Here is an 18,355-nt window from a genome sequence, read left to right as displayed (position 1 = left end):
CCTATGGTCGCCCAGAGCTCTGTCCCAGCTGCTCACCAGGGGTTACCTTTACAGACACAGCAATTTATCTACAATAGTGCCCCCAGCATGGGTGACAAGCAGGACGAGCTGGAAACCATTGCACAGCAGATGATGATATAGTTGCCATCATGGAAACGTGGTGGGATGACTGGCACAACTGGAGTGCTGTAACCTCTTGACAAGGAATTGGCAAGGAAGGAGAGGTGGTAGGAGTACAGAGTGCTTGGATTATCTAGAGCTTCATGGTGGTGGTGACAGGGTTCAGTGTTTATGGGGAAGAATGGTGGGAAGGCCAGCAAGGCAGATATCTTGGTGAGGGTCTCTCCTAGACTACCCAACCAGGATGCCCCAACCAGGAGATCTAGTTTGTCCTGAAGAGGCAGATGAAATATTCTCTAAGCAGGTGGGAGAAGTCTCATAACTGCTGGCCCTTGTTCTCATGGGGGACTTCAACCTACCCCACATCTGCTGGAAATACCAACCCAGTGGAGAGGAGGCATCTTTGAGACTCGTGGAGTGTGTGGAAGACACACTGTGAGGGAGCCGAGCGGGGCCGGTGCTCTGGTGGACTCTGTGTCCAGTTGTCAGTAGTAAACACTGCTCCTGGTGTGCCCTGGGCGCAGCTGCTGCCAGGGCTGGCGGCCGCGGGGACGTGGCCGTGTTTGTCTGGAAGCATTTGAGATATCGTGTGACAAATTCACCAGGGCTCAGCGACAGTCCCACAGAGTGAAGCGATCGTGGCTCAACAGGTGACAGTTCCCCACATTTGTCTGAGTTAATTTTAAGTGTAGTTTTCCAGAACTGTGGAATTTGGCTTGTTGTTTCTATCGAGATCCATCTCGATGAACTGGAATGATTTTCATCCCAGCCCTGTGCACACTATTCTTGATAGTCTGTCTCTGGTTTTACTCTCTACAGGTCAGCTACTGTATTTATAAAATAACGCATTTTTTAATACTTTTTGTTTAGATTCCTTTATTCTTCTGTGTCTGCCAGCCCTCAAGTCTCCTTCCATGCCAAGCATGTGATGATAGTCAGATTTGAGTGGATTTTGAGTAATGCTCTATGTTACTTGAGGCAGAGTTTAATTCCAAAGACTTGTGCTGCTCACGTCTGAGGGTGGTGAAATACCAGCTCATATCACTCTTGATATGAAATTCCCATTATAAAAAAAAATATAAGTATGTAAATATATTTCATGGCAAGTAAAGCATGTGGCTTGAATGAATACAAAGCCTGGATCACAGTAGGGTGTCATTTTCTTGAGATAAGTGTGTTTTACCTGCTCCGTATTTCATTTATTATATTACTGCCCTCATTGTGATCACTTTTGGTGCCATGTGCTTTGCAAACACCCGTGTAAGAGCCAAAAGTTCCCTTTGTGTTGCTGGCTCAGGAACTCACAGCGGTGAATATTAAACACCTTTTGTGAGCAGTGCAGGCGGAGATGCTCTTTGTGAGCTGGTGGGGCTGGAAGCTGGTGCTTAACTCTGAGCAGGATTTCTGCAGGGCAGCTGTCACCAGGGCTCGGTGTCCTGCTGCTGGTAAGATCCCAGTGTGTGGGTGTTCTGGTAAGATCCCAGTGTGGTGGGTGCTGGTGGCAAGGCTGCAGGGCCGTGGGTTCTGCTGCTCTTTGGCATGTTATTTTCTGTACTGGGAAGTGGCTGCTCATGCTGTTGTGGTGGGCCAAGTTCTCAGGCTGTGAAATGAACATCCATGATAGCAGAAGACCCTAGAAATGATGTTTGTGGAGTCAAGAGACATCCATAGCCTGGCTAGAAATCCCTGTGGGTCTGGTGGTGGATCCTGCTTTATGGAGCTGTAGTATCTCCACATCTTGGATTTCCCCGTATGTGGAGCCAGACCTGCTTTGTGCAGGGAGAATGCAGGGCTGGAGTACCACGGGTACTTGGATTCATCCGGAGTTGGGAGTAAGGAGAAGAGGCACAGACATCTGGCAAAGTACTATTTCAGGTCACATTATTTTGTTATGAAATAACAACAAAGCCAGAGGAACGTGATTGGCCAAGGAAAGCTTCAAGCTGTGCGAGCGTTCTACTGAATAATGCAGGCTGGGGCTTGCCGGGGTTATATAATCACGGAGGAAGGAGCTTGAGCGTGGCACGGAAAAATCAGCCGAGCTTTTCAGATGGCTAAAGATATCTGGATGTAGCCAAAGGGAACCCAAGTGAATGCAAAATACTCAGATGTCCTCCTGTATCGGGGCGTCTCGTCTAATCACGCTCGTAATGAGCGGCGCAGGAACGTGCACAAAGAGCTGATGGGTTATTTTGGGTCTTGCAGGGTGTCTTACAGTTAGTGGTATCTGGAGCGTAGCACTGTGTCGGATTCGAAATTAAAATGCAGTGAAGGTTTTTAGGCTGGGATGGAGCTGACCTGTAGAACTCTGCAGTGGTGGAGATGGTCGGGTATAAAAGGTGTTCACAAGCCTGGGGGGAGCTCAGTGTGAGAAATCGGGAGGTACCGTGATTTAAAGTGGGATTTGTTTTATACTAAAAAATGAATTCTCCCTGATTTCAACCCACCTTTTCTTATCACGTGTAGATCATCCTGTAAAAATCCTAATGAGTTTATGGAATATTGCAGCTAAGCTGAAATGGTGTGTTGGACACGGGAAGCCGGGGGTGCCGATACCCCGGTGTGGGGCAGGTCGGGGGCTGGCTTTGGCTGTGTCTGGGTCGCCCCTGGGGAGGAGGAACCAGCCCGGCCTTGCGCTGGCGGAGGCGCGTTTCCCAACCCGGCCGGTACGGGAGGAAGAGCCGGGGAGGAGGAAGGGCTGGAGAGCGAGGGAAACACGCCGAGCAGCCGTGCCAAGAGCCCAGGGACATTCCAGCTGCTAGAATATAGAGGTGCTTTGATCTACAGTGAATAAACCGATAATGCTTAAATTATGAATTCCTTCTCTTTGTCTGAAAAGCTGGATTAGCGAGGCTTTGTTCGGGCCGTGATTATTGAGCAACCTTTTCCTGCCAGGGCCGCTCGATGTGTGTGCAGCCGGGGCTGCGGCCGAGCCGCGCTGGCGGAGGGGCTCGGTGACATGACAGCTCCCGCACGGCCTCGTCCGCTGCGCCTCAGCCCTCCGAAAACACGGCCCTCGCCGTGACCGGAGCTAATGATTAATCGGCCGGAGCCGCGGACGGGAAGGGGCACGAAAACGCCTCGTTTTCCTCAGTCTGCGGAGCCGGAGCCGAGCAAAGGCGCCTCTTTGTTTCTGTTGGTCTGGCAGCGATTGCAAAACGCAGCCTTGGGAAGGGCTGAGCGCAGGTGGAGCGAAGGTTGAGAGGAGCCGCTCTGCCAGCGCTGCCAAAGGTCGCGGCCGTGCCTCCCCTGGGCTTTTGTCCCCTCTTCCCAGCCCTCTGCCCGGACAAAGGTCTCCCCTCGGGGTGCGTTCGCCTCCATCTTGCCTTCGCTTCGGTGTGAGGAAGTGCGGGGCTGTCGCCGCCTCTCCTCCCCCGGCCCTCCAGAAAGCAGCGTGGTTTTTTTCCCTGTAACGTGTTCCTGTGCTGCAGTGAAGCCTTGTGGTGATGCAGCACTGCAGATCTCCCTCCTCTCCCCCCGGTCTCCTCCCGGCAGCATCTGCCAAGACGGGAGCAGCTCGGAGAGACGCCAATGGGTGCGGCCGGGCCGGATCCCTCGGCAGATGCATCCTCCGGTGGGGACCCAAGGGTGTCTGGGATCGCAGGGAAAATGCGACCTTCCTCTTCCAGCAGCTGGCCTGGAATACTCAGGACCGGGTTTCTTTCACCCCCCTCCCCCTTTCTGCTCCCTTTCTCCTCCCCCCGCCTGCCTCCCTTGCTTTCAGCAAAGACGATTGTCACAGATTATCCCGAGGGCTCGTCAAGGGTACGGGCAGGACACCAAAGCACAGCGTTTATTTGTGTGTCTGGATAACAACAGGGGGATTAAAAGGCGCCATCTCCGAGGGGAGTGATGTAGTACCATGGCTGCAGTGGAGTACAGGAGTAGCCTCCCCCATGCATTTCTTAGAAAAAAAAAAACCTAATTTTTTAATTACCAAAATACACTTCTCCCAATGTAAACATTAACACTGGGAAGAGTTGTGCGTTTGACGGGTGATTTTTATGGTACGTGGGAACCTTATTATGTGGATGTTTCGTATCTTCCTCTTTCTGGGTAGCATTACCTTGAATATTTGAACGTTTTAACACGTTCTGGATCTTCTGCAGCAAAAGAAAACTGATTGAGGTCTCACTGTGTGTATGTATAATAACATGTAGGGGTTAGGATTTCAGAATGGGGCAGTAATTGTTGAGGTGGTCAGAGCCCAGTTCTGTTGTCAGCACAGGCAGCACTTCATATGAGGTTTGCTGTGGTCACTGCAGTAAAAGGGAGTTGGGATTTTAGGGATTTTGGTACCATTTAGGATACTATTCCCCCCCCTCGAAGATTGTAGGCAAATATGGGCTCGTGTTGCCAGGAACTGAACGTGTTAACAGCAGAAGGAGAGTACGTGTTCTACCCGGTCACACTGGGAACTACGTGGTTTAGAAGAACTCACTGCATGTGAGGGTTGGAGCCCTGTGTCCTTTTACATCTTTATTTGTAGAGAACCAATGTTGAAACATGTGTTAAAGGGTGGTCCTAACTAGGATTCCTAATTATTTTCCTATTTTTGTCACGTTCATTCATGGCATGAACATTTGCTCAAATAGGCTCTTTCCTGTTTTCCTTCCCCCTCCTTCCTTTCCTGTTCCTTCTCTCTCTACATCTGGCACATCCAATTAGGCCATTTTTTTTTCCTCTCACACAGATTTTATTAACCATCTCCTCTTCTGGGCTTTCTAAATCTTGCCTTCAAGGCAAGGTAGCAATATCCAGCTTCCAAAGGGTGCAAACTTTGAAGAGCAGTTCCATCTGCCAGTGTTTGAAACTTTTAATTAAATAAAATAGAAATAAATAAGAAAAAATAACCAGGGTATCAGTTTGGTGTCACAGGTTGAGAATCTCCCAAGAATTAATGTCACCCTTTGCACTCAGGAGTACAAAGGTGACAAGCTCTGCTCTGGAGAGCTGAGAGGCAAGAACGTGCCCCATATGGAACCGTGTCTTTTTATGCCCAACAGGGCACTTTTTGACTCAGAAGGTGCTCTTGTTTGCACACATCCGTGTTCAGTGGAGTATAAACCAGGGGAAAAAGGGCTCTAAATCCAAACCAGGTTATATGTGAGTGTAGTAGGTCAGGCTGGAATGAGAAGGCAGCAGTGAGTGAGGCAGGCTTTCAGATCGTATTTAAGGATTAGTCATCCAACAACAATGATGAACTTGTGAGGTGCAGGGAAAGCCAGGCATGAAACCGAGGCAGCTGCGGGATCTGACGGCGGCTGCGCCTCAGCCCGGCCCTTGGATTCCCTTTTCCCTTCGTGTGTGGCTGAAAACTCTGCCTGTGTAAGGTCTGTTTACATCTGTTCAGCCTTGTGCTGCCTTTGTGAATTGAAAATTCTTGTAATAATTCTTCATGGAGTTTACAAATACTTCCTGACTGGGTTTTTTATTTGTGTGTCCCTTTCCTCTATGTCAGCACATTCAAAAATGCAAGTTTTTTTTGCCTCTTTTTGTCCTGGATTACCCACTGCAGTTCAGAGCCTTTCCCTGGTTTGCTCTGAATCTCTTGGCTGAGAGAACCGAGCACCCAAAATGCGACGTGCATTCGTTGGCTGTTAAAACATCACTACACTCATCTCTCCCATTTTGTCCTTTCTGCTGTGAGTTGATGCGAGTTATTCAAATATGTTTTTCCATCTTTCTTTCCTTGTGTACACAAACATGTTTGGGTTTATCTTTATTTTACATAGACATTTACTCATCCCTAAGTGCCGGTGTTGCAGTTACTTAAGGCACATTATGTAGGGTGGTGTCCCATTCCCACGTTGGTGGCTTGGTCCATGCTGGGGGTGGGAAGTTTAACCCCATCACAACCCAGTCTGGGGGTGCTGTGTGGGCCGTGTGTCCCACGAGGTGTTGGAAGTAGAGATCAGGAATGAGGATCACAGTGAAGGCTGGATTAAATACAGATGGGAGTAGTTGAATTGCTGTGTCAAGGTTATTTGTTTCCTAAGAAGGTGGCTGGGCTGTCTGTATTTTTCCTCGTGACCCATTTTTGTTTTAATTGTGGCTCTCCTGTCAGACTGGTGACACACAGGGTGCTCTGGTTTGAACACCTCTCTGTTTCTTCAGAGCTGTTATTGCTCTGTTGCTATAAAAGGGTGATCCCATGGTCAGCTCCCCACACCAGAAGAGGAGTTCAAATGTAACCGTGGAAAGTTTAAATGGCCCTTTCCCCTCTCCAAAAGCCTTTCCCCCTCTTTTTAGAAGAGCTTCTCCCAGGGATTGATTTTGCTGCTGCATGGGAAGGGCAAAGGCTTGGATGTTGCTTTTGCAGGAGGCAATGCTATTAAACATGGTCGTTTCCCCCCAGCACTAACCTGTGTGCTCTGCTTTGCTTTTCTTCCAGATATGGACGTGTCGAAAGTGTCAAAATCCTCCCTAAGAGGGGGTCGGAAGGCGGAGTGGCAGCGTTTGTGGATTTTGTGGACATCAAAAGTGCGCAGAAGGCACACAACTCTGTCAACAAAATGGGAGATAGAGACCTACGGACGGATTATAATGAACCAGGAACCATTCCCAGTGCTGCGCGGGGATTGGATGATACAGTTTCCATAGCATCTCGTAGTAGAGAGGTTTCTGGGTTCAGAGGAGGTGGTGGGGGGCCCACTTACGGCCCCCCCCCATCGCTTCATGCACGGGAAGGACGTTATGAGCGGAGACTTGATGGGTAAGTTCCAAGGTTTCTCTAGGCAGGTATTTTGTATTTGATATGGTGAGAAACACAAACTCGTATCTAGGGCCCCCAGATGGATTTAAAATTTTGGGAATTATCTATGTTTCCTATTTTGGGTTGGAAACGGAAGTGATTTCTATCCCAGTGGCTGGTACCTTGTGGATCCATAGAGGATGTGTCCTGCAGCTGGTTGGATATCTACCTACACTTGAAATAAGGTGGTTTTAAGATGGAAGATTTCCTTTGGCCAGCATCGATATTGGAGTTACTCTTTTCTAGAAGTAACGATCCCATTTCTTGGATAATATTAAGGCCTTGCTGGATGTATCCCTGCTGCCAGATGGAGCTATCTTACTCTACAACACGTGGCGAAGTTCTCTGTGGAGTATCTTCGGAATACTAGAACCTAAAATTCGGTGAAAGCTTGATGCCTAGTCCTCAGTTCTCACTATACGCAGTGGGTATGTTAATTGGATTGTCACCACAAAATTTCTAGTAAGACTTTAATGATGCAGCCCCTTGGATTCTACCGACAACTCTTAGCCATGGAAATAACGCTTGGATGGAGAAGACCGAAGGCTGCTTGTGATGGTTCCATTTTGGATCTACATCATTTCCAAGTTATTGGGATTATTCCTTCTGATGGTATTGGCAAAAAGAGATGATGGACATTGCTAAATTTTGGAAATTATAGTGGTTTTGTTTTTGTTTTTTTTTTTTAATGCTGGGATAAGAACTACTGCCTTGAATTTATTGGATGGTATACAGTCAAGACGCCAGTAGCCATGGGGAGTGGATTACTATCTAGTCTCTTAAAAAGCTCTCTGCTGCTCCACATTAAACATACTTTAGCTTTAAGGACGTGGTGCTAATGCCATTTGTGGATACACCAGTGAGAAGTGACTGGGCTGGATGGTTACCAAGGCGGCCAGAGGATGCCTGTGGGCAGCAGCGTGAGGGCCCTCGGGCCTCGGGGAATCTTCTACCAGCTGCTTGATTCAGACTTAGGGCTGGAAGTTAAAATAATGGATCTATTTAAGTGCCTTCTGTCTCAAGAAAGAAGTCTGGGGGTTTCAGAGTTACAGTTTCAGTCTGGGACTACTTCCGTCCAGTGGAATTTTTTTTTTGTATCTTGTCACTAAGATTTTTTTTTTTCTTGTTGGTTCATCTAAAATATCATTTGACACCCTTGCCCATTAAGAAGGTGGATTACCCCTGTAAGAGGGGCCAAAATTGGGGAAGTTATGTTCACAATTCTCTCCCTAGATTTAATTGGGAATATAGGTCGTGTTTCCACACTTGGAAAAGGTTGGTATGTCCTGCCCTGTGTATATTAGCCCCTCTCCTAACCCAAGTCAAACCCTCTCTTTCCACTAACTCCAGTAGCACTTAGTACTAATAGATAAATGAAGAAAGCACTGTAGCCAGTAGCTGTTCAGCTCTGCTTCCTCTGTCTGTCTTCTGTGTCCTTCTCACGGATAAGGATTTGTTCTTTCTGTCAGCTTGGTAGCAGTAACCTGCTAGAAAATACTGCTTTTTCTCTGACCTCATTAAATCAGCTCTCACTGATTAACACCTCCTAGGATGCTAAATGCAATCGTTTATAAAATTGTTGATCTTGGTCCTTCAAAAGGGGGGAAAAAAAAAACAGAGACACGTTTCTGTGCCAGATCCTGAAATATCTTTCCAAATTCCATTGTTGCGAGCAAGAGGTAATGGAAGTAGAAAGGCAACAATGAATTTCAAGCAGATGTAAAGTTAATGACATTCTGTTGCATGGGTAAAGTAGTAAAGTAGTTTCTTATATATAATTGGAGATAAAAAATGCAAGCAAAACATGAGCAAGCTCCATAGAAAGCTTGATACTACAACAGAGGGTGAATATATTGAGAGGATTAAGGATCTAGTGATTCATTGGAGAAGGAATGGAAGGAACTTCCTGAGATGCTAATCAAAAAAAGATTTAAATCCAATTTTCAGTTTATAAAATATCCCTGAAATATTTCTGCCATTTGAACTAGAGCTGTGATGCAGGAGAGGAGGAGGAGGCACTAGGCAGAATTGGGTTATCAGGATTCAGGGGGATTGAAGTAACTCATAACTGATTCTGAAGGAAGAATTCAAGAGAGAGGGCTGAAAAAAAAAAAAGATTGAAGTGTCCTTCATAAGATGGATAATTAATTTTTAAATTAACTTTAGCTACCCTGACATATTTAGAATTTTACGAGTATTTTTTAAATGTTCAAGGTAATCAATCTGGATTTCCATTTTGTGGATGTAACTGAGATGTACCATCCTGGTACTTCTAAATTAAACTCCTCAACTGTTCGTAATGTTCCTTTAACTTTATCTGTCACTTTTACTATCTCTTTATTTGAGAGATCACACTAACTCAGAACATCACCGAGCCTTTCTCAGTCGACATCCAAAATGTTGGAAATACTCAAACCAAGTGGACCGTAGCTGCTGGAAAGCAGTGTAGTCATGGAGATAGAAATTCTGTGATTGCAGCAACAGCAGCAATCGCAACAAAAACACCTCCTGAAAATTGGATTCCTGCTCCTTGTGCAGGGGACCTGCATCCTTGCAGTTCTAACATTAGTAATGGAAACGTCTGTGAGTGTAGCAGTCTGGTGAGGCCAAAATTCCCTCCAAGAGGGTGAAATACTTTAGAACAGCAACAAGAAAACCCCTAATTTTCTGGAACTTCTCTATGGGTTATGTCACCCCTTTTGAAAGCAGCTTCTTATCTCTGGGTCATGCTTTGCACAGAGGCTTTCATGGCTACAGCCTGGTTTGCCACACCATTTTTGCAGAAGGATAATTACAAGAGCTCCAGTAATTACCAAGTCTCAGAAAAAAAAATGTTGAAGCTCTTAAGCAAAAATTGGGGGGGGGGGGAGAAAGAAGTTATGATGATCTCCACAAACATGAAATTTTTCTGGTTTACTGAACTTAAAAGAACCAAAACCAAACACAACTGAAATGAGGCTTCTGCGCTGGAAAGCAGAATTTTTTTCTTGTGTAGGCAAGATGCTGGTCATGAAAGCCCCATGTTGTGATTAAACCAAAATGATTGCTCAGCTTGATCGTATATGAATATAACTTTGGAGTCAAGTAAAACATTTTGAAGTTTGTCAGTGTTTGCTTGGTAGGTCATTGCTGGTTAGCAGAGAAGCAGTCGCACAATGAGCCGAGTGCTGCCGTGAATGTTTGCATGATTTGCTTTTAGTTGTGCCTGCCCCTTTCTGATGCGATGTTTTTCCCCCTTCCCAAATGCAGGGCTTCAGATAACAGGGAGCGTGCTTATGAACATAGTGCCTATGGACACCATGAGCGGGGGACGGGAGGATTTGATCGGACGAGACATTACGATCAGGATTACTATAGAGACCCTCGGGAGCGGACCTTACAACACGGGCTCTATTACACTTCTCGGAGTCGAAGTCCGAACCGTTTTGACGCTCACGACCCCCGTTACGAACCTAGGGCCCGGGAGCAGTTTACATTGCCCAGTGTGGTACACAGGGATATCTACAGGGATGATATTACGCGGGAGGTACGAGGCCGAAGGCCGGAGCGGAATTACCAGCACAGCCGGAGCCGGTCGCCGCACTCGTCGCAGTCCCGGACGCAGTCCCCGCAGCGGCTGCCCAGCCAGGCCGCCCGGCCCGCCCGCTCCCCCAGCGGCAGCGGCTCCAGGAGCAGATCTTCCAGCAGTGACTCCCTCAGCAGCAGCAGCAGTACCAGCAGCGACAGGTAGGTCCCTGTGCCGGGGGCGTGCGGGGCGTTTGCCGAGGCAGCGAGGAGTTGTGAGCCCGGGCTGTGGAATGGTGGGGTGTTCCACGGCAACGCGTCAGTCACTGGTGGAGAAGTGGACTGGAGTGATATGTAAAAAGGCTCAGTTGGAGTGAGATGGATCTGAGGGGAACACTGCTGGCATCACTGATTGTTTTCCATGGTGGGTCTGTGCAGCGTCCATAAGGCACTGGCTGGGCAAAACAGGGATGTACGGACACGCAGCCTCGCTGCCTGTGAGCTGGGGGGTGGTGTGGCTTTGGTGTGTTTGGAGAACGGTGTGACTTGTAGGTACTTGGAGAACAGGGTCACTGTTATGTGCTTCAGTGAGGGAATAAGCACATTTTAAGGTCAGCTACTTTTACAGGCCACAGTTTAAGGTACTTTGGGAAAAGGTGACTGGTATTGTTCCATCTCCTCTCGTTCCCTGTCACCGCTGACATTTAAAAGGTTGATTTGTTGCCTTCCCATTTTTTCCCCTGTTGCCTCGCAGCAAAAATTGTAGACTTGGAAGAATTAAAAGGAAATAATCCAAGTTTGCTGTTCCTAGTGATGCACCCGTGTCCTTGGTTCTGTGATAGTTCTGTATTTGTGTGGCTTCATAAAATACCTACAGGGTGGAAAGAAGGTACTAGAGGTAATCCCTGATTTCTTCTAATAATTTTTAAATTCATGTTGAAGTGCCTCTCTGATTTTTAGCCTTTTAAGAGTAAATTCACCCTGAGATGGAAACTATGAAGCTACAATTGCACCCGTAAATGTTTTCTGCTCTTCGGTGAAGAGCTCTGCTCCTCAGGAGGGTTTGCAGAGTTGGCAGCGTTCCCTTTGCATACCAGGTCTTTTCTAAAACTGAAAATATTCATTGAGTAAATAAGTGTATCAGTAGAATAAATACCTAGTGTTCGATTTCACAAGGGAGTGACAGGACAAGGGAATGGCTTCCCACTGCCAGTGGGCAGGGATAGATGGGATATTGGGAAGGAATTCCTCCCTGTGAGGGTGGGGAGGCCCTGGCACAGGTCTCCCAGAGCTGTGGCTGCCCCTGGATCCCTGGAAGTGTCCAAGGCCAGGTTGGATGGGGCTTGGAGCAACCTGGGCTGGTGGAAGGTGTCCCTGCCCATGGCAGGGGGTGGATCAAGAGGGACCTTTAAGGTCCCTCCAACCCAAACCATTCTGGGATTCTGTGATTATTACCATGAATGGAATTTAGCACTGGTATAAATCAAGGTAATTATTCTCACCAAATCTTTCCTGCTTGAACGTTGGACCTTCTGGAAGGGTGATATGGGCTGACACAGGGCAGAGCCAACAGAAGGGAAGATGAGGAAATCGTCTGATTTCCTCATCCCCTCATGTGTAAAGAATCATGCCAATATTTATTTACTTCTTTTAATTATTGTTTTCTCTTCCTGGATTTAGAAATCCAGGTGGTGTCTTGGCTGGAGAGCAGGTGAAGAAGATTTGAGATGTCTTTTAGGCTGCTTTAAGCGCCTGGTTTTTTATTTCTAACATCTCTCTCAATGAGAGCTTAAGGCTTGGATAAAGACAACCCTTTGTCAAAGACTTTTCACACTTATTGCCACTTAAAAAAATCCCGGAGACTTCCAGAGGTCTCAAAAAAAAAAAAAAATCCTAGAGAAGATGGATTTGAAAGGAGGGCTGGTTACATTTAAGGTTTACTAAAAAAATCCCAAGCAGGAGGGGGGGGGGAAATCTCTTCTGGTGCTCCTTTGCTTCTTGCAGAGTGAGAAGGGAGTCCAAGAAACTTGTAATATTTGTAAAATGTCATTGTTGGGATGTCGAGGCGGGATGAAATCCTGTTCTGGATTTGAGAGGACTAAATACGATCCCACTGGAACCAAGTTTTCAGATTTAATGAGAAGAAAAGCAGCGTCTGCTGTGCTTGAGCGTTTCATTTTCTTGGCAATTTCTGGTTGTAGTAATGGAAAAGTAGACGATACTCAGGGAGGAAATAAACATTTTTTTCTTATTAATATAGTAAAATCAAACTCAGTTGAGCAAGTAACAGAATCTGGTGGATTGTCTATTTAATTTTGAAGAGAGAGCAGTTTTACATGCTGCTCAGCAATCGCTGAGATATTAATAAACGTTTAACCTCTCTTTACTTTGGGAAGCAAAACCCCACCTGGCCTTGAAGCCTTTCAAAGCACAAGTGTTTTTTTCTGTTTAATTTTTAACACATTCTGAATTTTGCCATGTAAATATTAAGCCCCTCATACCCTGTGGCGAGCAAAAGCTGCCTCATCCCCTTTTCACTCTGCTCCCACTCACTGTGCAATATATCCAGTTTCATTTGTCAGGAGAATAATTATTTCCTGCAATTTCCGTGGTACTCCCAGGGATTTTACAAGCTGGAGATTCTTACGGCCTCTTTATAAGTGGAAATGTCCAATTTTATGAAATTATTAAGGTCTTTATGGCACTGAATTCTTCTGAAGCAGAAGAACTCGGTCACTCCGGTCTCAGCTGGCAGGTGGAAAGTTGTGTTTCCTCAGGGAGGTGGGTCCTGCCTCTCTCCCAGGGGTGTTTGGGACACACGGTGGGTATTCAACACCAGTGGGAATTTTTGTGCCTGGCACTGTCCTGTGTGAGCTGTGAGAAACAAGCAGAAAGGTGGTGAAGGAGAAGTTTGGGCTTCCTTGCTTGTGGTTCTCAAGAGCTGCATGAAGGAAATAACACTTCGATTAAATGGGGATGATTTTCCTGGACAAATTGCTCTGCAGATTGCTTAAAAATTAAAAAACAACCCAAAGAAAGCCTTTATTTCATAAAGGTTCACACTTTGTTGTGTTGGCTCTCAACTAAGCTTTGATTTCAATTGCTATTTGGAGGCCTTTGCAGGTAATGGAGCTGCAAGGGAGTAATTGAGAAACTAAAACCAAAAAGAACATGTTAAAAATAACCGATATTCTGTGAAGCTGGGCTTTATTCGGGGTATTTTGTGGCCTCTCTGAAGTTGCCCACCGGGCTGAGGTGGGGAAGCTGCTGGATGTGGGTGGTTCCTGTGTGGATTTGAGGAGGAATGTGTGTTTTGAAATGTTCTTAACAGGAGATTGCTCATTCCCCACCCATATCGTGCAGAAGGCTTGATGGAATTTTTTTATCACCTTGAAAGAGTAAAAAAACCTTGAAAATTATAATTTTCCGCCACCAGAAGCCTCAATTTCTCCGTTTTGGTGATTCAGACGCAGACCACAAATGATACATTAGCAAACATATTTTCTGTACTGTGTCATGGAAGAAGCTGGATATGGATGGAAGCTGCGTGATCCCATAGGAAGCAAACCAGATTTTGTTTGTGCCCTGCCCAACCTCCTGGAAAAAACAACCAGCCTCCTTTTTTTTTTTTATTTTGTAGAAAAAGCTCTTTTCTAGGCTGCTTGTTGAGGTGCTCTAGTGCACTAAAAATAATTTCTGGGCTTTTTGATCCAGTTTTGTAATGTCAGATGGCCTGACACATCTCTTGCTGCTCCATGTGTTAGTAATTACTTTAAAGCTTTGCTGCAGGGATGTGCTGAACCACCTCAGAGTGGGATGTTTCGCTCCCAAAATCTATGTTGGGAGGAGATTTAAATTATTTACAAAATCCTGGCAGCGTTTGATTTCCTATAGGTGAAGTCCAGAATGTGGAAGTGGAAACACCCTGTGTGTAAATGTACAGATGAGCGACCTGAGATTTCCTTTTGCCTTTAATTTATTTTTTAAGAATGTTTACTTAGTTGTCCGTTTTCAAGGGTGCTGGAGGATTCACTAAGTTAAATGAATAATTTCATATAGTTTGCAATGTAGTCACCTTTAATTTATTTTTAAGAGTATTTATTTGGTTGTGTCGTGGCAGGGATGCTGGAGTTGGATGAATAATTCCCTATAGCTTGTAATATAAAATAGATACTGTAGAATTAAAACAGCAATTTCAGCTTAGACACAAAACTGATTTTATTTTCACCAAGATCTAGGTGAGCACAGTCATTCCAGCCCTGCTGAAATCAGGCAGTGGGAAGCAGTTGCATGTATAGATGTTTGAAAATTGAATTTTTTTAATAATTCTAATAGCTGTACCTTAAGTTCTCATGACAAGTGGGCAAGGCATAAGGTAATTAGAGATTGGTTTTAATTTTAGATTTCCCTTAGATGAAATTCTTTCTGGAGCAAGGAGTTACAGTTGGAATGGAATACGTGTGTGTCTTAATATTGAAATAAACTGATGGAAAATACTGCCAAGAGAATTTTAATCATGGGAAAAACAGGCTCCCTGAAACCTCCCGTGTATTTTATTTTGTATGGGACTTTCTTACCCTGCGTCAACAGCTGAAGTGAAAGTAGAAAAAAGTGAGTTTAGTTTCATTACATAATGCAAACCTTTCCCTACCATTGTCTTCATCTCCTCCTTCCCGCTTCGTTGCTGCCAGAAGTGATGAATCACTGATTTAGCTGGGATTTGGGATTTTGAGAGGGTTTGGAGATGCCTGTGCTGAGAACAGATGAAAAATCGGGAAAAAATGAGGTTAAATGTAGCTGTTTAGTCTTTATTGAAGAATTTGTGAGATGGCTTTTGTCGAGGTTCAGTAATTCCACATAAATTTTGCGCTGTAGAGATGAGCTGCATATTTTTCATGTCTTCTGGTTAGAACGACAGGGTTGAGCACGCTCCTGTTTGTATGGGAAAAGAATTAGGTTAAGATTTAAAAATGAAAATTAAAGAATTTCATAGAGTAGGAAGCCTTTTCCATTACACAAAGGCAACAGTAAATCCTGTTAGAGTCAGGTGAAACCTCATCTTTACCTTTTGTTCACATAAACCCATGTGCTGCTTTGATGTTCTCTGTGCACAGCGAAATGTGAATTAGGGAAAGGAAAATTAAAAAAAAAATTCACCTCAGATACTCGCAGGTTTTTGTTACCAACTGTCGAGCATTTCCACTTTGTTCTTCCTTGTGTTTCTGCTCGTCTCAGCCTGTGCTGCTGCTCAGCTAAATATAACCGAGACCATCCTTTAAATGTGGTTTTTTTACCCTTGGGACTGTATCGAGTTTCTTGAGATTGAGCACAGGCAGAACGTTTTCAGATGGCTCTGGAGACTAGAATACAGAAAGCAAACCTTTATACATGAGATCTGGCGAAAAAGACGCACCCGCACATGTGTAACCACATAAATAGATCCTCCCGTAGAAAAAAATGCGATATATCAGAGATCTCCTCACGGGCGGTGAGGAAATGGTGCCTCGGTGCCCTTGGGAGGGACCAGCACAACCCGCCCGTCCCTCAGCCTCCGCCCCAGCTGCCGACAGCCCGCATTACCTCACCCCTGGACTCGGCACTAATCTATTAAAAATGTGCGTTGCATAATAAGATTTTTATCTCGCTCAGAAACCCCGCCGCTTTCTCTCGCCTCACGGCCGGCGGAGCGCGGCCGGCGCTGTCATGGCGGCGCGGCCGGGGGGGCGCGGGCCGCCTCGCGCCGCTGTTTTTGGGGAAAGACGGTGTTCTTTGGGGCAAAGCGAGTGTTTTTGAGGGCAAAACGTTGTGTTTTGAGGGAAGAGCAGCAGGTGTTTCGGGGGAGGAAAGCGGGTGTTTTGGGGGGGGAAAGCGGGTGTTTCTGAGAGAAAAGAGGGTGTTGGGGGGGGGAAGCGTGTGTTTCCCCAAAAAACCACTCCTTTTTCCCCGAGAAAGCGGGTGTTTGGGCGGGGGGCGGGGGAACGGGTGTTTTTTTGGGGAAAAGCGAGTGTTTTTTTGGGGGAAGCGGGTGTTTCTGACGAAAAATAGGGTGTTTCTGAGGGGGGAAGGTCTGTTTTTGGGGGAAAAGCGGGCGTTTCTCGCCGCGGTGTCTCCGCGGGCGGGGGGCGGTTGTTTGTGCTCAGAACCGGTCTGAGCCGGCGGGAGCCGGACCCGCCGCGCCGCCCCCGGGGCGGGGCCGCCCGAACCCCGCGGAAAAACACCGCGATTGCCACAAAAAACCTCCATTTTTAATTAAAATATTATAACAGAACACCCCCCAGCCCTTCACGCTGGAGCAGCTCTCGCTCCTGCGTGAAGGTTTTCCCTCACACAGCGCAGGGAAGGGAAGCAGCAGCGCCTGTGTCAGAGCCAGCTCTGAGGGAGGAAACCGCCCTCTCTCCCGCTCAACCTTCCAATTTTAGGTTGTTTATTTATTTATTTTATTTTATTTTTTTCAATGCTCTACAAGTTAAGCACCGGTTTCCCCGCTGGAGGGCTGAGCCCCAAAAATCCCCAAAAGGATTTTGGAGCCTGTCCTCATATCCTAACACCACCGTTGCCGTGAAAGCACACAATTTCAAAATAAAATAGACATTTAACATTGTTAGTCCCTCTGGGAGAACTCATCCCCCATCTTTTAAATACATTGGCAATAATACTTTGAAACATTATAACCGAGTGGGGTTTTTAAATTATTTTATACGTCGTTTTCTTGGCATGAGCGGCCCAAAAAAGAGTGGACATTTGGCTGCAATTAATACCCCCACCCCTCACCGCACTCCCAGTAATTGTTGGTAATTGCTGGCTCTAAATGACAAAGCAATTAAGCAGCTTCCTAAATGTTCAGAAGTAGGTGTTTATCTAAATCTAGGCTGTCAGGCTTTGTTTCTGTGTTAGGGCCCAGAAGCTCAACTGCTTTCTCAAAGTGGCGTTTGATTCTTCACAAACAGAGGAAAAAAAAAATCATATCTTTTTTTTCAAATTTATTTCAGGAAAGGAGTCTTAAAAATGCGTCATGTTAGGGATGGATGAATTACTCTAGAAAAATATTTTTTGTTTTATTACAACGATAACTATTTTTATAATCTAAAATGATTTTATTGTTTTGCATTCTCTTAAAGAGATTATTATTTTATTTTCAGTGCTGTAAAGGTTTCTTGCAATGAGATCAGAGTCTTTGGTAGTGAATATGAGGATTTCTGGCAGCTGAATCCAGATCCTTATGTGAACTTGCCTTTTCCTCTGCTGGGGGAGGAAGACCCACTGTGTGTTAAAAATAACATTTTAAAGTCACCCCTGGACAGCTGCTGGTCTGTGGGAGCTGGTATCTGGTGTGAGATTTGGCGATTTCAGATCTTCCTAACCTCCTTATTTAGGAATGGTGGGAAAAACCTGAGCTGTATGGAAGGCATTGCTCTCACCAGCGTTGTGGGAGACTTTGGGCTATTCCTTAAATCCGTGGGAGCTGCTAAAAATTGCTGTTTTCCCCAAAGGTCAGGTGCTGTCGGTGGATTGGGTTTGACTTTGGGGTTGTGCGTGCGCGTATTAACAAAATGGTCACTTCTAATTGCATTTTTAAGGCTTTGATTTCCTTCCAAGTATTTTGCTTAATCATCTTGAGTAGGCTGAGGGAAGGAAAGAATTAGCTGAGGTCAGGGAAGTTGAAGCTGCCCGTGTTACTGCTCAGAAGCTGGGCTTAGTCTGAGGGATCCTGGAGGCAGGAAGAAATTTGCTGTACACCGAGAGAGCAAGGGGAAATCAAGCCTGAAAAAGCCAAAGAAAACAGGGAAACGTGGGGTGCCTTAGGCTGTGATGGCTCCCTCACTCTGCGTGAGTGGTCCAGATTCTCCTTTCTTTGGGAGAAACACAACCGGGATGTGAATCATCGCTGAAATAGATTAGAGGGATCGGAGCCTGGAAGTGTTTGTCTGCATCGATGTTGGAGTCAGACAGCTCACATGGAGACACACCACAGGCACC

General features: G+C 45.9%; 1 protein-coding gene and 1 long non-coding RNA gene across 7 annotated transcripts in view; one reads left to right on the top strand and one right to left on the bottom strand.

Moving 5' to 3' along the window:
- Window positions 1-18,355, top strand: part of SPEN (spen family transcriptional repressor) — a 77,805-nt gene that overhangs the window by 22,040 nt on the left and 37,410 nt on the right. For all 6 annotated transcript variants that reach the window (XM_051771519.1, XM_051771516.1, XM_051771518.1 and 3 more), the window contains exons 2-3: window positions 6,515-6,835; window positions 10,124-10,600. In XM_051771519.1, coding sequence (XP_051627479.1) covers window positions 6,636-6,835; window positions 10,124-10,600 — 677 coding nt within the window. In that variant the 5' untranslated portion in view covers window positions 6,515-6,635. The remainder of the gene's footprint in view (window positions 1-6,514; window positions 6,836-10,123; window positions 10,601-18,355) is intronic.
- LOC127462704 (uncharacterized) lies at window positions 10,852-17,729 on the bottom strand. The gene is made up of 3 exons (XR_007900528.1): window positions 15,444-17,729; window positions 15,030-15,310; window positions 10,852-13,319 (listed from the first exon to the last, which is right to left on the bottom strand). It is a non-coding gene; the product is annotated as an uncharacterized LOC127462704 (long non-coding RNA).

Source organism: Manacus candei, unplaced genomic scaffold, assembly GCF_025592945.1.
Source record: "Manacus candei isolate 608988 ecotype Guabito, Panama unplaced genomic scaffold, ASM2559294v1 h1tg000136l, whole genome shotgun sequence".
NCBI classification, from domain to species: Eukaryota; Metazoa; Chordata; class Aves; order Passeriformes; family Pipridae; genus Manacus; species Manacus candei.
Note: the sequence above shows the minus strand (reverse complement) of the source record. Positions and strands in the feature narration are given on the sequence as shown.